The sequence below is a fragment of the Protopterus annectens genome, chromosome 3.part0 (genome assembly GCF_019279795.1).
Source record: "Protopterus annectens isolate FY-2018-M chromosome 3.part0, PAN1.0, whole genome shotgun sequence".
Taxonomy (NCBI): domain Eukaryota; kingdom Metazoa; phylum Chordata; order Ceratodontiformes; family Protopteridae; genus Protopterus; species Protopterus annectens.
This window is the reverse complement of record NC_056731.1, coordinates 731,832,634-731,857,854: the sequence shown is the minus strand read 5'-3', so window position 1 is coordinate 731,857,854 and position 25,221 is coordinate 731,832,634. Positions and strand designations below refer to the sequence as shown.

Genomic DNA, 25,221 nt, shown 5'->3' with positions numbered 1-25,221 from the left:
ATCTAGTGAAAGATTCAAAGTATTGAACTTGCTAGCCCATATGGGTTCTGTGTAACTTTCCAGCTAGCAGTTAAAAAGTAGTTGCATTGGTGTTGTTGACTGAGGAAGAGGTTATGTCAGCATATTCTGGATTATGTGACACCCTTCCAGCAGAAGCTAAAGAAATCATAAAGCACTTTACTGACTGGTACATTTTAGGGAAGCCATGTAAGTTTACAACATGGACAACAACACTGGCAAGATTTCCAGTCTATTTCCAATTTCCTTCAGGAATATCTCTGCGTTAAATGATCTCTTCCTACCGCAAATGCAGAATTCATTGGAGGCGTGGCACAGGTGTCTGAGATGCCCGCTGTGTAAGATGACTGCTTATTTGCCTTCTTTGATGTCAATTTTAGCTTACAAACAGAAGAGAGTAGATGAACAGCTAGTTAGACTGTAGTCCAGATGTCCTCCATCTCAAAAAAAAATAATAATTTATTTAGTGTCATTATCAAGTTGCATATGTGCTGGAACACAGTTCAGACTGTGGTACATAAAGTTTTCCTGCTAAAACAATTGCTGCGTTACTTAAGATGTAATACCACTTCTGCTTCCAGTTATACTTCATAAATTAATGTGGTGCATCATTATGTCAGTTGTTTGAAGCACTTTACACGTGTACACATTATTATCATTGTCTGGATGCAATGATGTGTTACTGTGATGTGTGCTTCTGGGTTTATGAAGTTCCACTTCAATTTCATCTACAGAAACACGCAAAGGATTCCCTTCATTTATGAAGTTTTATTTTGGTTGATTCACGGCTGTTGGGATGGTGGGCATTGCATGTGTTGTCTGTTACAGATATTTTCAATACTTTGAATTTTGATATCATGGGTTATATGTTTGTGTGCTTATGGGCTCAGGATTTTGATGCTCAATTTTATGAAAACTTGAGCATTTGATATAGATACATACATGGGTGTGTTTAAAATGCTTGAAACACCCAAATGTCTTCATCACTAATGTTAACACACACACAAAAAAAAATAAATACAAAGATAGTTAACTCTGCATGCTCCGGTACAAAAACCTTGGATAATGCAAGAAGAAAACCATGATGTCTGCTGTGGTCCCCACACCCCTGATAATTATTTATTCTAACTCAGAGAATGTACAATACCAGTGATTGGGTATTCTGTAACCCCAGTAATGTAGTGACCTCACACAATTATTGACCATCTGTGTCGTTAACCAAAGTGTGTTGACAAAACAGATGTCAACCTTAAAAAAAAGACATATGTATATGTAAAATACATACATGTGTTATGTAAATATGCATGTATTTCATTGGGTTATCCCTACTGCACCAAGTCCATTTTCTAGGAGTCAATTGAGCAGAAAAGGTCCACAGAAGCTCTGTAAAACATTGGTAATACCCAGTACTACAGCTTGAAATATGAACATCAGCTGCATCACAGATAGTATAAACATACATCAATATACAATCAAATATGACATACTGAAAACACATGAGCGGACATACTTGAGATAAAACTTTCATTTACTAATGTAAGTGTCACTCAGTTTGAAATAAGAAAATCTGCCAAGGGGTTTAGGGAGATCAGGGAGGAAATAGTGGTAATCAAACACAGGAGGACAGTAAGAATAGTGTAGAGTAAAGTCACTTCACAAGGTCATTGTGCACCAGAGTCAGTCAGAGCAGCTGGGGAAATCATTCTGAAGAAGTATGAGTCCACAAAGGAGTGCACAGCACTCTAGCTGAGGATCACGGGTACATGAAGTCAAGCACCTAAACTGGCTTAGTAGAGATAACCCTGCATATACTTTTCCATCAGTGGGGTGGTTAGACACATTCAGAAGAATTGTATACCCTTTCTCAGAGACAAATATGTTCCTCGCTCTTTCTCCTTGTGCTTTTGTCCTTGGATGCTAGGGGAGGGGGTATAATGAGCAGAGGGGATGGGGGCCTTGATGGTTGAAAAGGGAGTGTAGCCAAAACAAAGCCTACTTTTGATCTTGATCTTCATTTATGTCCATGCAGCCCATAGTATTAGATTGTAAGGTAATAATAGGTCTCAGGTGGCATGTGCAGGTTCCCTGCCTATGCCCATGTGTGGCACCATGCTGCATTTCCTGCTGGGCTTTTATTAGTTAGATTCTCGTAAATGTTAGCTGGCCTGTACATATTCACATGACTAACTCACTAATGAGACAGATAAAGAGGCAGAGAGAAAGAGGGAAGAATGGGTTAATTAGACTCATTCTATAAAGTAAATGAAATAAAGCTTACCTGTTTCTGTCTGTGAATGGTGATCATGTCCTCCAACAAGCTGTGGGGGGTTCATTGCCCAGTGAAGCTGCCTACAGAACTCTTGTCGATCATCCACATGGATGTAATCAAATACATTTTGGTGCATCACATCTGTCTAGAAAGAAATAAAGACAGTTTTATCTCATGTTACTTACTCATTATCAAAGTAATGATCTGAAATGATATATCACAGTTGATGCATCTTGAAAGCTAAGTATGCAGACCTGTGCCCTTGGTTGCTTAAATGAATACTTAAGTAGTATACCTTATCATTGTGGGCAGTATTGTATGCTGTAGAACTTAGGTTGCTAATACGGATGAAGCATAGCTAGCTGGGCTGCACCACCTGGAATACATGGGCAGTCACTTAATTTCTACAGGCTTGCAAATCACTTACTACATTTACATGTTAGAAATGGTATAACAAAATTATGCAAAAATAAGCACCATTTTTAAAATGAACATTTCCTAGATATCTTGAACTTTTGTAGGACAGGAAGATTTTCTCCATTGTTTCTGAATTCTTTCTTTTTGCAGTACCTTTTGTGATTTATTAAAGCTCTTGGCACTATAATCGATAAGACAAAAAAGAAAATGCACATCCTGGTATAGTTGTGTGTTGGTAAAGGATGACTTTTTTTCAGCTGTAACATAGGCTGGATTTCCAGTACAGATCCAATATAACCATCAATTCACAGATTGCATGAAATAATAATTAAGAATGAATTAAGAGTATAATTTATTATATATATTACAGTGTATATATAAGAACATTTTTCAGAAGTAACAGAATGAACAGATGTTTTACAACGCAGTATATCCACAATCTGAGTTATCCTTTACAGTTTTAGATTATATGCAATAAATAATTCTCAAATGGTAATATGAATGAAACAAAGATGTGGTTAATCCACTTCAGGATTATCACATCTTCCACTTCTGAGATACAAACTGAGATCACAAAAGATAAAAGTGTGAGGTAATGAGCATAACTGAGGACTCTCAATGTGATTCACAAACATACACAACTATGCATGCTATTTGCACAGATCTGGGTTGTTGTGGTCTTAGATGCTGCTCACAATTTGTGATAATCCAGCAGTTAAGCTCAAAAGTGACAACAGTAGAGCTAGAGGGGCTCCAGATAAAAAGACACTAAAGTCTGGAGGACTCCGTTCTGCAAAGTGATTGCATAGCTGTAAAAATCCCTAATTCAAAATCATTACACAACTACAAAAAAAAAAAAAGGTTATCTTTGAAGATGAGTGACTACACCATAGACTTATAGTTTCTTGCTAGACTAAATGTCACCTGGCCCCTCCTTCTCTGACTTTGTTGCCAATGATTATAGCAGAATGAAATGGTCCTTTGCATGCTGATGTGCTACAAAGCCTTGAATGGAAGAATAAGGCACATACCTGATGTTCATCATATTGATCCCTGCTGGAGTAGCCTTAGTTATATGGCTTATATGCTGCCAAGGATGTAATGGCTGGCCAGCTTCCGAACCTTCAGGGTACCTTCAACCCACGCAAACAGTCATGAAGCATGAGCTGAGCTGACTAAAAGACAAGTTTGGGAGTGAAGCCCTTCAGAGCTTTACTGCTGTTGAAGAATACGCTTGACAGTTGGCTTGTGCTTTTCTTTGTTGAACAGATGAATCACTTTTGGGGAAAAAGCTTCCATTTTCTTAAATGCATTGATGTTTGATTACTTTCCTCTTTAGGAAAGTTATTTTAAAGCTAGGAGTGTTGTGTTTTAATGGGCTGCCTCCGGACTGTAACTTGCTTTTAAAGGGTGCTCTCATTTTTTTCTGTCAGTTTAAAAGTAGTAGAAACTAACTGAAAACATATTTTCTGTGGAGAAATTATATTTATTTTCCCTTGGTGGCACTGGCATAGTGTTTGGAAATTATTTTTATTGTGTTTTTTTGTGTAAAACAAAGTTGCTTTTGTAGACAGGTAGTTTTACCAGTATCTGCTACTTCTTTCCTGTGAAGAAGGCACCATTTTTGGTTTGACCATGGAACAGAAGAAGTTCTCATGGTCACTCCTTCTTCCAGCCACAAAAAGAAAAAGTTTAGCAAACAGCCACTGCCATCACAGAAAGCTAGCAATTTGCCTCAGCTGCAGGTGGTGACTCTTCTATGGACATTTGCTGCACCTCAGACCCCTTCTTTTACCCTGGATCCCCGTATAGCACTTACAGCCACTATGGACTGGGGATTAGCCACATCCTCTGTGGCTATTGGGAGAGCCACTCTTGTCATTCCTGGGAGAGGGATCAGGGAAGGTTTCCCTGTTATGCCAGAACACTGTGCCCATCCCTGGGAAATCAGCTGCTGCAGTTAGTTATACAGTTGGCTCCTTGTCAAAAGAAAAAAAAAAAACAGAAAACCAAGCAAGTAACTGCTCCTCCTCAAATTTCTTTAGACAAGAGTAGTTTACTGGGCCTGGCTCAGGGTTTAATTCAGGCTATAGATCCTACATTTAGAGAAGTTTCAGGTAAAATAGAAGGATTCCTCTTTTCCTGAAGACATTCAAGATTCTGAATCTGAACAGGAAGATGCAGGGACGGATTCAGGGTTTCTTTCTGAGATTCCTGATTCAGGCTCAGTGGAGAGCTCAGTTTCTAATTCTCTCTGTGGAGGTTTCTTTTTCTCTGAAGACTATTGCTAGATTGTCCCAGTGTTTTCAGTGGAAGAACACTAAAGTTTCTTAGGCCCTCAAAAAATACTATGAGTTGCTAGATATGGATTTTCCAGAACTTACACTCATTCCTCATGTTCTGTCATCTTAAGAGGATGCGTGAGTTACTGCCTGCAGTTTCCCCGTTAGTCAGCCAGCTGCCCCTAAAAAGGCAGATAAAATGTATAAAATTCCTCAGTATTCCCAAACCTAACCTGGCAGCTAAAGCCTTAGTTGATCCTACTGTTGCTAAACACTTAGTTAATTCCAGTCCTACTCTTTCTGATAAGGATGAGAAAATTATTGATAGATATGGGGAAAAAGTGTATATTTCTACAACTTTGGTTGCCAGAATTTTGAATGTTCAGGTTCATATGTTAAAATTTGTTCTGACAAATTGTGAAAGTATGGGGAATGTTTTATCTACTGTTTCCTCTTATGAAGAAAGATCTGCTTTAAATAACTCAGTTTCTTCTTTTCCACAAGTCACTACTCATTGTTTGCAGTGTGTGTGTGTGTGTGTGTGTGTGTGTGTGTGTGTGTGTGTGTGTGTGTGTGTGTGTGTGTGTGTGTGTGTGTGTGTGTGTGTGTGACTCTGTTGATACTTCTTCCAGGGTTATGGCCACTGGTACTATTTTAAGGTGGTTTGTACAGCTGCATCTTCAGAACATTTCAGATAATGTTAAAAATTAGTTTCTGAATTCTCCCTTGGACAAAAATTTAGCATTGGCCCCTCTGCTACAGAGGTGAACGGCTGATCCAGGAAATATCTTAAGTTTTTCAGCTCTCCTCTTCCAAATTATCCAAAGAATTTAATTTCTCCTCTTCCATTTTTGGCAGAAAACAGAGTAAACAGTCTTAAAAGAATTCAGGTAAACAGATGTTTAAGAAAGAATGCCAAGGGAGTTCCAGAAAGAAGTCTCTAGCCTCCCAAAACCAAGGACAGTTCAACATGTCTGAATGACTGTTCAGGAGATCTTATGACTCACTCCCAACCTGGCCCCCTTTTGTCTTCCAGAAACTCTTAATCTTCTTTCTTCTCTTTGGCAACAGATTGCTTCAGATAAATGAGTCTGAATTTCATTCATCAAGGTTACAGATGGCAGTGGGAGGAAATTCCTCCTTTCTGAAAGGTCATTCCTCATCCTCCAGATCAGACTCATGTATTTCCACCTGCTCTTTATCACATGCTGTCCCAAAGACTGATAGAACCATTTCCTCCTTCCCAAGTAGGTAAGGGATTTTATTCAAGGATGTTGCTGTTGCCAAAGAAAGAAAATGCTTGGAGAGCTCTTCCAGATCTTTCTTTCCTAAACCTATTTGGGTTAGTGCCTAATTCAAAATGATGTCACTTCACAACTTGTTAGCTCTTCTTCCTCTTTCAAGTTTTCTGGTAATGCTAGACTTATAAGTTCCTTATCATCACATCCCTGTTCATCCAGACTTCAGAATGTTTCTTAAGATTTTGTATGTCTGGATCACATTATCAGTTTTCTTCCATAACGTTTGGACTATTCACTGCAACAACAGCATTCACAAAGTGTCTAGCTCAAGTTATAGCCCATTGCAGGCTACAGGGTACCCACATTTTTACATATTTAGATGACTTGCTTATCTTTGCAGAGTCTTTTTCTCCCTGCTGCCTGCCCTTTTACTACCACCTTCTTCTGATGGTGTGGGTGGCTACTCGTAAAATGCAAGAAGGCATTTGAATAAGTTGGTTTTCAAAAAATAGTAGTTCTATACCTACTGTTAGGGCTATCTTTATATAAGTGGTCATCCAAAAATTAATTGCATCAAGGCCTACTTGGAAAGTGAATTCCAAAAATGTTGTTAGGGCTGTAATAGCTGTACTAAATGGCTGAATCAACTCAACATGCCCCTTCCAAATGGAGCACATGTCATCCTGGTACCTTGTGTACCAGACACCATGTTCCTTAAACATTGGGTTATTAAACAACAACACTCTTTCCCAATAGGCCATTACGCAGTTGGCAAAACTACTGCCACAAGGTGAGCCCATTGCTATGTCAGTTTTTTATAAAAACAGTTGCCCATTAAAAATTATGAAGTTGTTAGTCAGCACTATCTCCAAAAGAGTTTCAATAACATAAATCTCTTTGTCATCCATCCTTTTCATATATAAAAAATCGATAACCCACTCCATTCCTATGTTGTGCGGAATGACAGTGTAGAGATCCTTAATATCAACTGTGAGAAAGACAAAATTATCATTATACTCTAAGTCATTAATACCATCAAGGAAACTCCACGAATCGTGGCATATCTGTGGTTCAAATTTAACAAAAGGTTTTAGTTTATGGTCTACGTACTTCGCACTTGCGTATGTAATAGAGCCCCTCCCATCCACTATTGGTCTAAATGGGGGATTCCTTACGTCTTTATGTAACTTCGGGGCCCCAAATAATATAGGTGTCACGGGTGCTGGCATGGTTAAATATTGAAGTGTATCCAAATCAATGCTCCCTTCAAGAAATAAATCATTAAACATGTTACTGACATTTTTATATGCCCCATTAATTTCATTTAAGCTTACATGTTTATATGCAGCACTATCTAAATATGCTTGCATCCTATCCACATATTCATACTGATCCATAAAGACGAACCCTCTGCCCTTATCGGGCTTCATGACTCGAACATCACAAGCATTAAGGAGATTAATAAAAGCAAGTTCATCAGCAGTGATATTCCTTTGCATACTTAAGTTGGTAACTCTCTTTGATAACAATGCTCTTATGTCCATTTCGCAAACTTTTTCAAAGATGGCCAAAGATTCTTGTAATGGTGGATTAAATAAACTTGACACTCTCAAACTGTTAGTAAGTATAGAATTTGTTCCCAATAAACAGGTTAAATTAAGTTTGCGCACAAACATTTTTAAGTCTACGATAGTCCTCACCAAGTCCGCTCTTTTATCCGGGACAAATGACAGGCCTTTGGCAAACACATTAACCATATTACTGTCAATATAAAGGGAACTAAAACTGAATATTTTAAAATCTCCTTCAGCACTTACTATTTTTCGAAAACCAACTTATTCAAATGCCTTCTTGCATTTTACAAGTAGCCACCCACACCATCAGATGAAGGCGGTAGTAAAAGGGCAGGCAGTTAGGGCAGCCAGAAAAAGTTGAGAAAAGTAAAAAAACATTAAGGGCTGTCTCGGAATGTCTAAGTGTGGTAGAGGTCCTCAATGTAAACACATTAGAATAACTAACAAAATAAAGATTAGGGACAGGTTATATATAATTGATGGGAAGTTCAACTGTGACACTCAGGGGGTGGTCTACGTTGCTTTATGTGAAGATTGTGATGCATACTATATTGGCAAAACTGAGAGGAAGATTAAACAAAGAGTTTATGAGCATCAATATAGTATTAAGAATGCCCTAGCTAAGCACATTCTGGGGCATCTTAATCATAAATTCTATTTTGTGGTGTTACAACAAGTTGAACATAACGTAAGAGGAGGTCCATGGGACCTTAAGCTTGAGGAGTGTGAACTGAGGTGGCAAATTCGCACATCAGCCCACATCCCACCAGGATTAAACAAATTTATATCAATTAAATGCTTGCTTAAAATAAAAGCACTTATCAGGTAGTCATTAGTAAGTAACCTTTGGTATTTTGGGTATTTGTACATATACACACATATGATGTAACACTGATTATACCTTACATATAGCAATGAAGGTTTCTATGTATATATATATATATATATATATATATATATATATATATATATATATATATATTAAGAAATTGATAGAAATAATAAACCCAGTAGTTTTTATATATTGTTATGTACTTTTACATTTAGTAGGGGCTTAGGTCTCACTTATTTGCCCTATCTATTTATTTATTTGTTTGTTTTAGATTTGACCCTTTTAGTTAGAATAGTTTTATACTTTATACTTGTTTCTTTTTTACGCATGTTTAATATATTATTATGGCTGTATGGATAAATATTTATTTTAGCAACATTATTTATGTATATTTAACTAAACTCATCTTATTCGTTTTTATGAATCGACAACTTGTTTTATAATGAACAACTTAAGGTAGTGAGTGTATATTGTTAATGCACTCATAATACATGTGTTAAACACCAATTAGGGATGGGGCCTAATTGATTGATTTATTATTGTTTTCAACACTATATAAAGTGTTTCCTGTTGTCTTAGGTTTTGTCTGAAGAAGTTAGAACATTTTTTTCTAACAAAAGCGCTCACATTAATAAACAGTGTTTTTGTGTTCCTGGAGCCTGCTCGTATTTTCTTTTATCAAGTTCTTTTTGTTTGGGAAGTTTTCTATGTATGAAAGCATGTATGTATTTGTGTATGAATCCATTTATGTATGTGTGTATGCATGTGTGTATGTATGTATGAATGTATGTATGAATGTATGTATGTTTGTATGCATGTATTCATTGCCTGTCAGAGCTAGAAGTATTAGGGACAACATGAGAATCTCAAAAAAGCCTTCATCAATCTGACAAAGTCTTCTGACTCCACAAACTGTGAAGTCATATGAAAATTACTGTTGACCTATGCCTATCTTACAAAATTCTTCATTATGGTCTAAGACATTATTCTCTACAATGGTTCAAAGTCAGATTAATTAATTACCTAAACTGGTGTTCGGCTATTCCTGCAGACCACTTTCTTTTATACATAATACAAAGTGGATAGAGAGCTCATATGTTTTTAGAAGTATATGCTAAAAGACCAATGTTTTCAAAGTGCTTATCATTAACTTCCAATACTCTAATGACTGCATCATCCTTTCACACACCAGGACTAATGTCCAGCATATACTCCATGTTTGTAAAAATTATTGAAGTATATGTTTACCCCTTAACATCAGACAACAAGTCTACCCAAAGGTGAATAATTTATCATCAAGGCACATACTCTGAAAATTTGGACATTTCCTTCATCTTGTCATTTACCTTCCCCTAACTTGGCAATCAGTGGATATATTTAGCACAGGACTGAGCATGCTAGTACTTTTTCCAGGAAACTGCTTAAACAAATTTCTAGTGAACATGCCCCATGAAATGATATGCAGTTCAGTTATTGTCTCTGCTCTACTCTACAGATATGTAATAGCTGTGAGTCCTGTGTAAGAAGTGGGAAGATTATGGCACTTATATCAACATTCTGAGTGAAATTAGTTTTTCACCCAACAATTCAACTGAACTGCTTGTTCTGTATAGATGTGTAATTCCTGGCTCTCCCCATAAAGACTGTGTATATCCAGATTAGTCATAGACAGACATTACTTTGTGATAGAGGAAATCCTACTTTTTACAAAGACATAATGAAGGGATACTGCAAAAATTAGATTCTGACTTCAGAAAACAGAAGGAGGTGTTCACCAGCCAATTTCAGCAGCTCCAATAGCACCAGCATGTAAAGATGTGCTTTGTAGAGAAACAGAATGCCCTCAAATATAATAACAATACTATTAATACCCAACCACTAACCAGGTTCACCCATGATTCCTTTTCAGGGGTGATCTGAGAGCAATATCTGGTTAAGTGACATGCTCAAGGTCACACACTACGCAAATGAGGACTAAGAGAATCCAGTCCTACACCAGAGGAACTACAGCTCACAGCCTTAACTTTCTATGCCAACTGCCAGGTAATAAAAAGCCAACAGCCTAGAAAGGTAAGACACAAAAGAAAAGAAGCCCCATATGGTGAGCAACTCTTTCAAAAAGAAATAAATATGCATTTTTTTCATATGAATCTGATACTAGAGTAGATGAATGAATCACTTCAGAATCTATGAATATGTCACCATCAAACTGAATCTTTGTCAATGGCTAATTATCATTTCTTTATTTATTTAGCCAACTCCAGTTTGTTGAGACTACTACTGTTTCTTTAACTTCTTGTAAGTTCATATTCATTACTTTAGTAATACTGTCTGTCCATCTCAGTCTTTGTCCTTCTTCTTTTGCTTTCAGTTTTTTCCAGCATCTCAAACCCAGTCATGCCTCAAGATGCATAATGTATTAATCCCCTACACTGTATGTGACACACCTACAGCTGAGATTGATTACCTGAGAGCTCAAATTGTTACTGTCTGAGCTTCTGCTTGTTAGTAAAACAGCAGAGCCACACATATTTGTGGATAAAATAGATAATATTGCAAAACTGAAATCAGAGTGGAGTCCTTATCTTTACACATTAAAGATGAAAGAACAGTGGACTGTATTTTCTAGTCAAGGAAGCTGATCCAGGAACATTCTTATTAAAAATAAGGTCTGTCACAGAGTTGTTGGCCAAATGCACTATTTTCTCACAGTCTGCGTGGTTCCTGATTTTCACTCAGATGGTTCACTGTTTGGATATTAGAACAGCATGCTTTTTCCTACAAAGAACACATTTATGTCTCCATGTTTTTTTGGATACACTACAGAGGTGCTAGAATCTTTTCTATAAGCTGGGATCTCTCCTGCATTTCTATTTTTTAAAGTATATCATTCCTTGACCTGAAAATATGTTTGATTTCTAGTGACAGCCATGTCTGCTTCCTTTTTCTCAGTCTTCTGGCTACTTGGGGGTGAGTGCACCTTTTACTTCAATGGAGGTGTTTGAAAGCCTAAGCTGTACATTGTTCAATCAAAACGAACGTCTCGTCATTATGTTAAGCTTTTTTGTGCCTTCTCTACTGACTATTTTAAAGGGACACTTACCAAGGAATCCTTTTTCTCAGTCTTACCAATTTATGATACCAAATCACCATAACATACTGTCAGAGATTTGTATGAGAGATGTTGGTTGTCAGTTATCATCCTAGAAGGGAATCAGGATTTTGTATTATGCCCTCTTTTCCTCACAGAGTCTGTACAATCAATGTATATGATATATATATAATGTTGGAATGGTGAGCATCCCCCAACACATACCAACCTAGGTTTTGCTGGCACTTTAGATTTGTAGCTTTCATACAGGATGCCTATACTTATTGTTAGGAATAATGTCTGATGCTAAATCTGGCTTCTTGCGGGGGACAATTCTGCAGTAATGGGCACTATGCCCCCACACTGACATGGGGGTTTGACCATTACTAGCTTAATCTTAGCCCCCTTGTCTAGCCTCCCTCTCTAGGTCTATTACTTGAAGCTGGAATATCTGTTTGCAGTTCTGCACCTAATCACTGCACCAATGGGCTTGTCACTGTGTGATTCATTTCAGTAGAGGTGCTGAAACATCAAAGGTGCTTTCTAGCTGTTTCATGCAATTTTAAGTTCAGTTACACTTTCTCAAGTGATATTTTACCATTAAAAAATAGTAGCAGTATACTCTATGGGTTTTTATTTTAATTATGTGAAATTTGGGTCTCCTAACATTTTTTCCAGTTTTTGTGATTTAGTAAGATAGTGTCTAAAACTTTAAACTAAGTATTTTTAGTGTTACTGTACTTTTGTTAACTTTCATTTCTGTGGCATCTGCTATGGCTTGATTCACATGTAACATGGCCTTTGACAAGTGCAGTTATCCAACAGGTAAAGGGCAAAATTAAATAAATAAACAATTACACAAATAAATAAATAAATAAATAAATAAATAAAAAAGTAACTAGAGACAGGGAGGTGTTACTACTGCTCTTATAGAAATTATCAATAAGCACTTTCGTAGATTAGTGTGGACAGATCTAGACAACACATGCTCATACAAGCAAAGACACAACAAAGGTGCACAGAAGGGAACAAATAAAATGATACAGATTCCCAGTGAAACTCTATATGAGAATACACAGGCAGATCTTCTAGAAGTATTAACAGCAACCAAGAAAGTGGAAATAAATCATGGCACATACCCCTGTATATATGGTGTGGTTCAACAAGCATGCATTATGAAGGTAGGAGGTAGATTGAGAAAAGATATGTGCTTCACAGTGACAGTGGCAGAATTCTGAAATAGTCATCTAGAATACAAGATGTTAGCAGTAGGTGTCAGATAAATGTAAAGAAGAAGCACAAAGATTTACATTGTAAAGGGGAGGGGAGATGAAGCATAGTTGGATGCATTAATATAATTGGGAGAAAATTTGGAAGTGGTTGTGCCTAGTGGTACTGAGTTACAGCCATAATCTTTGATTTTACAGTGGTGTGCCATTACAGCCTTTTTCTGTGCTTTTACAATGGTGTGCCATCACAGCCATAATCTGTGATTTTAGAATGGTAAACCATCACAGCCATAATCTTTGATTTTACAATGGTGTGCCATCACAGCCATAATCTGTGATTTTAGAATGGTAAACCATCGCAGCCATAATCTGTGATTTTACAGGGGTGTGCCATCACAGCCATAATCTGTGATTTTACAATGGTGTGCCATCACAGCCATAATCTGTGATTTTAGAATGGTAAACCATCACAGCCATAATCTGTGATTTTACAGTGGTGCGCCATCACAGCCATAATCTGTGATTTTACAATGGTGTGCCATCACAGCCATAATCTGTAATTTTACAATGGTGTGCCATCAGAGTCATCATAATTGATTTTAGAATGGTAAGCCATCACAGCCATAATTTGTGATTTTACAGTGGCGCGTCATGTAGCATTCCTTGGCAGTTAGCGCAGAGGGTTAGGATGCTGCGGTTTTAGTGAGATGCTTCCTGCAGTTTGATTCCTTGCACCTCCATTTGCCCAATGCATGGATATGAGCAAGTTTCTTAACCAGGAAGTACTCCTACATCATCTTTCAAAAGGTAGACATGTGCAAGTAGGTTTATCTGGTGAGCAAACAAATGAAAAATTTGTGAGATCTTGCTACTCATTTTCCCATTAGGTCTATCAGATGTAACAATGTTCTTACTTCCATGCTCTTTTCCAAATCTCTGCTTGAATATGCTTGCTGCATCCAAATAGTAACGAAAGTATATTGCACAGGATATTCATGCATTGGTGGAATATTCATGGGATTACTGTTACAGTGGCTGAAAGTCAGTTAACAGTATCCGCATATGCACTGTATCCACAGGGAGCCTTAACATACATAAAAAGACATGCACTCTTCAGTTTAATTTTTGCAGATAGTTATCACTTCTAAATTTACTTTCATTGATGACCACTGTTTAAAGTATTTTTAAGAAAGAATTTTTGGATTTGATGCTACACTTCTGGAATAACTTAAACTGTGATATAACTTACATGACACTTTTTTCCCTTTTTGTTCTTGTTTGCATTTTTCTCTATTCATAATATATATATATATATATATATATATATATATATATATATATATATATATATATATATATATGTGTGTGTGTGTGTGTGTGTGTGTGTGTGTGTGTGTGTGTGTGTATATATATATACATATATCTATGCACACATATACATATATATATATATATATATATATATATATATATACATATATATATGTGTGTGTGTGTCTGTATGTATTTTTATACATACATGCACATGTGACATTTGTTTTTCTTTTAATGTCTAGTTTCAGCTTTTATGCTACATGCATACACTAATGTTTGGCAGGTTGATCTTGTATACATTTGTTTCTTGTCATATCCACTTGAACCTATGTCACATCTTTGGTTTAGGAAAACCCTGAAAAAACACACCCCAAGAACATCCCCAAACCTATTAACTTAATATTAACATACAAAACTAGGTACATCTTTAGATAATTAAGTTTAACCATCCTAATAGAAAAAAGATTGTCCCAGGTTGAAGCCACACTCACAGGGATGAATTAACCTATAATGAAGGTCATCCATGCTAAGACACATGGTGCAGCCTGTGCTTCTACTTCAACTAATTGCTGTCTGTTTTTGTCTTATCTTCAGTCCTCTCCCAGATATTGACAACAAATTTAATGCTTTTAGAAAACATTATCTCCTAGCCTAGCCATTGAAAGAAAGAAGTACTATGTTTTTATTGCCCCTTATCAAGTTAGGGTTGTCACCCCCTCCATTTTTTTTCGGACTAGCCGGAAATCAAACTGATTCTCCAGTAGTCCGGAAAACACTCTACAAACTCCAGTATTCTGTTTCAAAAAGGAAACAAACTATAGGAGTTTGTAAATTGGCTGATTTACTATGCTTAAACACAAAAATTAAGTCAGCAGCACCAAGACCCACCACAGAAAGTTTCAGGAATCAAAAACATATAAAACAAAACAATTTATTGAAGCGCTTTTCATTGCTTGTAATGTAGCAACTTCTTCAGAAAAGATACACAGTTTCAAACAGCAGTTTATAATTAATTAAGACATATCATGTGATGACCACACCTCTCAGTGAGACAAATTCTTAAAGAGACATTTGCTAAAAAAACACATGTATTCATGAAACCTGAATACAAGAGCTGCAAGTTTGTCAGTTTAAAAGTGTCATTAAAACTGTAATAAATAATTATACAGAAGGCATAAAACTGTTAGACTCAAACAATAACAAGGTGAGACTAAACTTCAAAGTTACAGAATAATCAACCAGGCATACCTCTCAAAAATATTATAGAGCTAGAGTGATAGGATTAAGTTCCAGCAAAGTACCAGTTACTGTCTCAAACTTCTTAGTTTTAGAAGACAGGCAATGTTACAAGCATCATTTAAACCTGGTACAATTAATGCATTCAAACGGATCTGCCATTCCAACTCGTGTTCCTCTAAAAGTAAATTCAGTGGGCCACCTCTCAAGTTGGCTTGAACTTGATCTATAGCTTTGAAAGTAAATTTGTGGCCTAACACACCTATGCCATTTCAGTTAATAAAATTGACAACCCACTAGCAAGACATATAGCAAATAATGAGGGCCACAAATTTACTTTCAAAGCTATAGATCAAGTTCAAGCCAACTTGAGAGGTGGCCCACTGAATTTACTTTTAGAGGAACACGAGTTGGAATGGCAGATCCGTTTGAATGCATTCATTGTACCAGGTTTAAATGATGCTTGTAAGATTGCCTGTCTTCTAAAACTAAGAAGTTTGAGATGGTAACTGGTACTTTGCTGGAACTTAATCCTATCACTCTAGCTCTATAATATTTTTGAGAGGTATGCCCGGTTGATTATTCTGTAACTTTGAAGTTTAGTCTAACCTAACAGTTTTATGCCTTCTGTATAATTATTTATAACAGTTTTAATGACACTTTTAAACTGACAAACTTGCAGCTCTTGTATTCAGGTTTCATGAATACATGTGTTTTTTTAGCAAATGTCTCTTTAAGAATTTGACTCACTGAGAGGTGTGGTCATCACATGATATGTCTTAATTACTTATAAACTACTGTTTGAAACTGTGTATCTTTTCTGAAGAAGTTGCTACATTACAAAAAATGAAAAGCGCTTCAATAAATTGTTTTGTTTTATATGTTTTTGATTCCTGAAACTTTCTGTGGTGGGTCTTGGTGCTGCTGACTTAATTTTTGTGTTTCAGTAGTTTGTTGGCTTCCTTTTCCTGGTTTATCTGATTTACTATGCTTTTTTTACAGAAAAGCATAGTAAATCAGCCGAAAGCAGGCAGCAGGAACGAAAAAGAGGGCATTCCCCACCGAGTGATGTCATTGCGACGTCTCAAAATGGGCGGAATGTGGGCGGGAGAGGGGGTGGGTGGGCAGGGTTACTGGTGACATGAGGGGTGTGGCTTTACTCCGGTTTTAGCCACGAAGGAAGGTGGCAACCCTATATCAAGTTGTCTTCATAAAAATATGGGAACCAGACACACAGTTGCCTTCCACTACACATATTGCACTGTGAGCATTTATGTGCTAGAGAGAAATGTTTTATTATATTCAATCTTTTTTATTTATTTGGTTTCCCTTAAAACTTGTTATTAAATCAAGAGAAGGCCATTAATTCAGTCATTCCCCTATGCAAAAGTAAGAAAAAAATACTTATTTTTCCTTATGCTCTTTTTGTCCAGACTTTTTTCTCTTTTTACATTGCAGTGCCTACACTCATTAAAACATAACAAGAAGAAAAAAAGAAGGAAAAAAAGGGGTACTTGTTTACTTTAGAATCCGTATTACACACAAAACTAAGTGAAAAACCTTTACTTTATAGTATGCAGTCTATGTCGTGTATTAAAAATATTAAGAACAACATTTTGTTTTACTTACCGTTAACTCTTTCCTTCATCTTTCCTGTTCCTAAATGTTCTTCTAGACATTAATGACATGAAGTAGGGCATATGCTTTGGAATCCCTTACAAGTTTAACAAAGTTGAATTATTCCAAATAGTCCATTATTTCCAGGTTTCTTGTTACTTCATACTTCACAAATGTAATTCATTTATTCATCATTTTCCGAGTTGCTTGTTTTCTCCATATGTTAGTATGCTGAATATGGACAAGCCCGAAAACTATTTCAAACGGTGAAACTCCCTGCCACTCCAGACCCAGGATCAATTTCTAACATGAGTTCAGATGGGGGGGCATGTTCGGACATGTAGGGTTCATACAGCTTGGCTCGGCCATGGCAGCATCAAGCATTCAATAGTAAACCAAGTGTATCTGGTAGGATGGAATCTATTTGTGATAAATGGGGAGTATAAATGAAGAAAGAGGAAGGATTTAGACAATGCAAAGAGATATAGATGTGCTGTTCCAAATGCTGCAATGTATTAATAATTACACCAGTTTTTTGTTTTATAATTCCCACTCTTAGACATTATGAGTACTGAATTTATCTTCCTGAATCCAACATTTTGGAAACAGTACTGTCTTGTTGATTTTCTGCATAATAAATCATTTTGCTTCTTAAATATTTTCATATCTTATGTTTTATTTTAATTGTTCTTTCATCATTACTACTCAGACAGGAATACATCTTAGTACACAAATTCTTTCATGTCATTTTTTAGCCATGCACTTTTTGTAAACTACTGAATGATAATTGGAACCAGAGAGCACTTTTATAGAGCAAAATTCTAAGTAGTTTCTTCAAAGCCTTTTTTTAGCATATCATCAGGCTCTATAAATTCAGCCACAAAAGTACATTGAGAACTCTGGTATGCTGGTAGTGGGGGTGGTTGGAATTAACACATAGATTATTTTTCCGTTGACTGTGACCTTTATAAAAATCCATTCCTTGCCTTTCCCTCAATTCTCTCTCTCTCTTTCTCATCTCAGAATGGCTCAGAAAGCCGCAAGCTGTGTGTCTGGAACAGAATGACTAGTACTGCCTGTCTGCCTGGATGTTCACAGTGCTTGCCTTTCATACTGCAGTCTCCTGTATCATCTGTAGAAAGGTTTTTGGGTGATCTGTGCATGATATACTCAATGCATTCTAGTCTTATGTTTGCTTTTAAAGGGATGCAAAACTTGTATGCTGCATCAGCAGCAACCTATAATGAAGGCGAATGGATAATATGTACCTAATATCACCATAGCAACAGTGTTCGGGTATAATGTAAGGGGGGTGGATCATACCCCTAACCACCAGAGTTGCCATGGCTGGGACTGGTGGAATATTGTTAGACCAGAAATAAAATGTGAAGATTTCTAATGATATGTAAACAGTTTATATAAAGAGATGCTGTTAAGGTAGAACCACTACAAATAGAACATCAGTAATTACTGTTAATTTCCTACAGTCAAGCACTTAAAACTGTTATGCCACAAGGACTGAATAATAAAAGAGATTTATAAGAATCAAGGATTGATAGTTATAACTGCTTTGGTACAAGCATTGCAGACAAGAGGCAAGGTTTAATGCCTAACCCATTCATATGCTACTTTTTAATTTTTTTTTCATTTGGTGAACCAAATAAGCACAAGTTCCTCCTTTCAGGAGCAACACAGGAATACTGTCTGGTTAAGACACTTAGTCATGCAGTAGCAAATGATATACAAATACATAAATATGATTAAGACAGCATATGCAGGGGCAATATATTTGCACTCTGAAACAGTGAACACTTATATGAGCGAATGGTTTTTCACATTGTGAATAATAGCGAACACTCACATGAGCAAACGTTTCCAATGGAGTTTAAATCAGCAGCCTTTTGTATGAGATTGTGGTGCTGCAAGGTAAGGGAATTTGCTGTTTGTTCTTGAGTTATTAGGTTCTTGTACATATCCTGCACTAATTTTACCAAGGTTTCTGGGACTTCATTCCACTGCAGGACTGCCTGAATTAGATTCATGGGACCTTGCCATATGCTAGCTCCAAGTCTAGGAATGCCCATTTGGACTTTTCCTTCAAATATACCTTATTCCAAGGTATCTGTCTCACAGCAAATTTTGGGTCAGTTATTCTGGTTCCTGCTCTGACTCCAAACTAATCATTTCCCATCCTACTTTCTACTACTCTTTGTATCTGTTTATCAGTCACCCTCTCCAGAACTTTAATACAGCGTATCAGGAGTTTGATAGCTCTATACTGCCCACAGTTGTGAATGTCCCCTTTGTTCTTGAATACTGGTACTAGAATGCTTATTATACAGTAATCTGGGATACTCCTGTCTCTTCATAATGCTATAAGTACCCTCAGGAGCCATTTCTCCCCTATCTCCCCAACATCTTTATCATATCTTCTTTGACCTCATCTGCTACTTTCCTGACTTCATTTCCTTAGCGCTACTCTTACTTCGTTTATTCTCTTCTTCTTTCCTCCTCTTCTCTCATTGTAGGCTATGTCTGAGGCAGTACAGCTTCTGTGGGGTTTTCTTCATTTAAAAGCTGCTGGAAGTACTCTTTCCATCTGCCTTTGATGTTCTGAGGACTGGTGAGCAGGTTGTTGCATCCCTTATGAAGGGCATCTGACTATCTTCTTTATCTTTCTGTTGTTGCCTTGCAATCTGATATAGTTTCTTTGTGCCATATATTGATTCACTTCCTAGAAGTTGGAAGAGAGCCTCTGATGCCTTGTTCTTTACTATAGCAAATCCTCTCTTAGTCTCTTTGCTAGGCAACCAGTACGCCTCCTAGCCTGGTCCATCTTTTCTACTTCCCACTTTTTCCTGCACTCTTTGTTGCTCTGGCTGTCTTCCTGGACTTCTGTATTCCACCACCAGCTTTCCTTATGTTCCTTATTTCCATACCTGGCCTGGCTACATATCTGTTGCTTTGAGGTGCTGCCATTCTTTTTCATCTCTGCCTATTTCCTCCTCTTCATTCTGAGCTGTTAGAGTCCTGAGTAATTCCTTGAACTCTTGTGGTTTCTTGCCAGTCAACTTCCTGGTCTTCAGCCTGGTCTCTGTTGACCTTAGAGCCTTCACTGACCACTGCTTGTGGCTGATTGTGGCAACCAGTGGTTTATGCTGTGGGAGACCATTTCAGTGGGGATGACTTTGGAATCACTGATTCTAGCCCAGTGCCCTTCCCTTACTAGAACAAATTCCACCCGAGTTGCATATTGGTTATTCTTGTATGTGATTTTGTGTCTGTCACTCTTGCTGAACTAAGTGTTGGTCACCATCAAGCCATTTTCCAGACAGAAATCTAGAATGGTGTCTTACCTTCTTTATTTCTGTTGCCTCATCCATGTGGATGCAGACATTCCTCATATCCTGTTCTTTTTGTCCTTATATGTGCATTCAGGTCCCACATTATCAATGGCAACTCATGTTGTCCTGCTTTATCAAGTAGGCTCTGCAACTGCTGTCTGAATGCACTATTTTACTCATCATCACAACCCTGTTGTGGGATGTAAACTGGGATTATGACAAGTGCCATATCCTAACACTGAAATCTGAGTGTCACAAGTCCATCACTGATTGTGATGACATCCCTCACTATTCTGTAGTCTATCCCTAAACTACAATTCCCACACCACTTCTAGTGTCTCCTCCTCCTGAGCAGTTGACTCTGAATCTCAAGCTAATTGGCTTTTCTGCACTGCCCTTCCATCTTTTCTCCTGAGTAAGTAGGATGTCAAGCCTCCTCCTTGTCATCAGGTCATCCAATTTCAAGCTTCTTCCTGTCAGTGAACCTACATTGAGTATAGCAATTCTTAGTTCATGTTTGGCAGGTTGATTGGTTTTTACATCCAAGCTTTCATACAACAGAGCTATCTCAGGTAACCTGGACAATGGCCGACCAATAGTTTATAGACCCAGGGCTTTGGGGCTTTATGGTGAGCACACACTGACCAATAGGGGCACATCCAACCCTCCCACCATTAGATTGGGTCTCTGGTGTAGGTTGGAGTAGTCCAAATGCTCAACCTACTTATCACCAGTAAATACCCATACCTGTTTGGTGACATTAGTCAACACAACCAGATCACCTAGAGACATATTTTTACTTGACTGAGTGGCTAGTCTTGCCACAGAGTGCAGTCTGTGATCTGTATTCTCCTGTCTTGAGAATACTGCACACCATAGTGGTCTAAACAACTTTCTCCCTATAGAGCACCATCTAGTTCTGTGCTGCTGCCCACAGCTCCATTCCTGGATAACTTTGAGATGGAAACACTCAACATGTTTTTGGGAGGTGGGAGAAGCCCCACAGAGACACAGGGAGAACATGCAAACTCTAAACAGTATTGGGGGAGGTCAGAATTGAACCTAATAGCTTGTGTATAGGAGGCAAAGACCTTAACCAACTGTGCATTCCTAGACATGGAAAAAGTGTATAATAGGGTCCCAAGAAAGCTGAATTTGGCAATCCTGCAATGGTTTGAAGTCCCAGAAACATTGGCAAAATTAGTGCAGGCTATGTACAAGGGCCAAATAACTAAAATATGATCAGTGTTTGGTCTCGCAGAGGATTTCCCAATGGAAGTAGGTGTGCACCAGGGTTCAGCTCTGAGTCCACTGTTGTCCATACTGGTGATGGATCTAACAGGTTGGATGGGACAGAGCAATAAAAGTTGTTGTACATAGACAATGAGGCATTACAGGCAGACTATGAGGATCCACAGAAGAGTTGAATGGATTGTGTGAGAGAAGACTTGTGATAGTCAGGCATGACCATCAAAAAGGTAAGAGAGTGGCACTGAACAGAGAGAGAGAGAGAGAGAGAGAGTGTGTGTGTGTGTGTGTGTGTGTGTGTGTGTGTGAGAGAGAGAGAGAGAGAGAGAGAGAGAGAGAGATGACAACAGTTGATGTGACACCCAGACCTCAGTTAGAAAGTGAGGAAGAAGGAAGTTGATGATGATTGATGACGATGATGATGTGGGGTCATCAGCAGAGCCTGATCATAGCCAAATGGGGCCCTAGGCAGCATAATGGATCAACCCCCCCACGGCCATTCCAATGTCCCATCACTTGGCTGTGTCTCCACAGTTACCATAAACATTGTTTAAGCCTCTTAGTGTGCATACTGTTTTCTGCTTTACTTCCACATTGATTATTTGGATTTAATTTAAAACTTTTATTTCAAATTTTATAGCACAAACGGTGATAGACATTTGCTAAACAAAGCAATACAATCTCACAATGAAAACTTTGCCCTTGAAACTCACATTCATTAAAACAGCATTGAAACCCACATTCAAAGAAAATGCATTTGTCAAGTGGTGGATAAAGTTTACCTTTGGGCTGTTTTCAAATCATAGGCCCCTTGCACACATTTTTAGGACCATGCATACATGACAGTGTTCTTTGATTCATCTTCTTGATGTATTAAATTATGTTCCTTGTATAATGGAGCACCACTTGTTAAAGCATGTTTTAAATTTGTAGTTTTGAACATTTTTCCAATAAGCAATGAAACAAAATGTATGAACCAATAATGGCAAAACTGCCCAATTCAGAACATTTCAACAATAAAAGTCTACTCAAAACGTCTGTCATTACAATCCAGCAATATCAGTCAATATATACAATCTCTACTGAAGTAAAAGTCATCTGAATAATTCCTAATACAGAGGTTACTGCTAGCAAAGAGACTGCTGCCAGCAAACAACTTTATATTTCAGTGTTTCGTCTACAAATTCAGTGCCTGCTGCCCTTGAAGAATAAATTGCCTAAGTCACATTAAAAAAATGATAAGCTAGTAATACTGCAATAGAGAATGGATGGTAAACTGACAACAGGTTCGCAGTTACTAGGCATCAAATCCAAATGAGGATATACTCAAGACTGCAGCACCCAATTCCCATAAATTGAAACACTGTATCAGCAATCCATTTATATGCTGTGGGAGTAGAACCCACAGCCTTCTGCATCAAAAGCAAATATGCTACCTGTTGTGCTACTAACAATGCTTTTCAACTTTTTAGCACAATAGTGATACCATTTGGTAAACAACAGTTGCACATTGTAAACTGACTTAGTATGAGAGGCAGTAAACTTCTCTTCCCTTGAAGTTCATAATTCCTTGTAAAATGCACTTGACACTCAAGTTCTTCTAAATGCAGTTCATAATAGCTCTAAAGTAATCAGGGACAGCTCTCAACAGAATCAGGGACAAATCCACAAATAATCAGGGACAATCAGGGGCACTTCAAAATATTAGCACTAGTAAGACATTGACAGAATAAGATAATGCAAATTATTATACAGCTTTTGAAATAAAAGCAGTCTATAACTCTAACTAATGTCATTATTTATTAAATATAATTCACCCCCCTTTCACCAAAAATCACACATTTTAGAAGGGATTAAGAGGGACAGAGCTAAACTTTGAGTCAAAATCAGGGACAGTTGATAGGTATGCACTTGACACTCAACTCCTTGAAAAATGTACCTGATACTCAACAGCTTAGTGGTTGGGGTAGATCAGGCTCTTGCTTCTTGTAACTAAGGTACAGGGTATGAGCTTGAGCTAATTACTGCTATCCCTACATGAGGCATTACACACACACACACACACACACACACACACACACACACACACACACACACACACACACACAGTACTGTAGAAGAATGTGTTTGTGTTCATTAAGGTTCATTAAGGAAGCCAGCAAGTAGAAGCTCCATGTGTTTGGCTTTTAATTTCTCCAAGTCTTTTGGGTTTCTAATACCATGACAGGAATGGACCCCATTCCTAAGTCAAAGTATGATTAAAGTTCATGAAATTAATATTGTTTCAATCTTTGATGCCAGCCAGTAGTGCTCTTTGCAGCACCCGCAATGTGCCCAGTAAGGACTCCCACAATTCGTATGGAGTTACATGTATTGGTAACATATTCAAATATGATTATAAATTATTTTTTATAAGATCCCATTGCTCCTACTGCTATTGGAACTGTCTGTGTATCTTTCTTCCACATTACTCTCATTTCTGCCTGCAGATCCTCATACTTTATGACTTTGTTTCTCTCTGTACGCAAGACACTGTAGTCACTGGGTGTGGCAATTTCAATGATCAATGCTGCTCTTGTCTTCTTTTCTTGGACCATTATATCCAGTTTTCTAGCATCTATCTTTTGAACTGTTGGTAATGGATGATCCCATATGAGGTAGACTTCTTCATTTTCTATGATGTTTTGTGGCTCATGTTTCCAGTGTTTTTTGGCCAGTTCAGTACCATAATGTTTGCATAATCCTCAGTGCAACAGTCACGCCACATTATTATGCCTTTCAGTATTCAGTCCTTCTGACATTAGTATGCCACAACCAGCAATAAGGTATGCAATTGTTTCCAATTCAGTTTTACAAAACCTACATTTGTCTGTTTCTCCCACATATTAAATAGACTTTCTAAACCAGCATGTACGCAGCCCACTATCTTGGGCTGCCAATATTAACCTTTCATCTCTTGGTTTGAATTTGTCTCTCCATAACCATTCCTGTGTTCATTCCTGATTAACATGAGGTTCTTCCAGATGTTTTCTATACTTGCAACTATATTTATGCTTTTTCCACATTTATTGGCTTCTCATCTGATCCTTCACCTTATATTCTTTCTTTTGTTTTTGGCACATTCAGTTGCTGCTAGATTTTTATCTACTTCTGGTTTGATTTCCATTCCTGCTTGACACTGATAAGCTTCTGCTAGATTAAGCAGAGAAGTCATCTTAGATTTATTCTCCTCATGTTTTAAAAATTTCACTACATTTGGGTCTTGAGAGGTCAGCAAAAAATGTGTGGAGTCCCAAAATTGCAGATCTGTACATATAATCAGTTTCAAGGAGGGGAATATATAATCTCGGTATGCACTGATTTTTAGAAATCATTTGCTGAGCATGAAGCATCCTATCTAATCGATCCAACACATTTTGGGGCCAGTCAATAACTCCAAAACTGTAAGTTAGGACAGGAAGAGCAAATTGGTTTATAGCTTGGATTTTGTTCCTAGATGTCGGCGCTGT

At 37.5% G+C, this 25,221-nt stretch overlaps 1 protein-coding gene across 1 annotated transcript in view; it reads right to left on the bottom strand.

The window, feature by feature from the left end:
• LOC122796914 (aryl hydrocarbon receptor repressor-like) overlaps positions 1-25,221 on the bottom strand; it is a 325,581-nt gene that overhangs the window by 153,121 nt on the left and 147,239 nt on the right. The window contains exon 3 of the mRNA XM_044065672.1: positions 2,297-2,432. Coding sequence (XP_043921607.1) covers positions 2,297-2,432 — 136 coding nt within the window. The remainder of the gene's footprint in view (positions 1-2,296; positions 2,433-25,221) is intronic.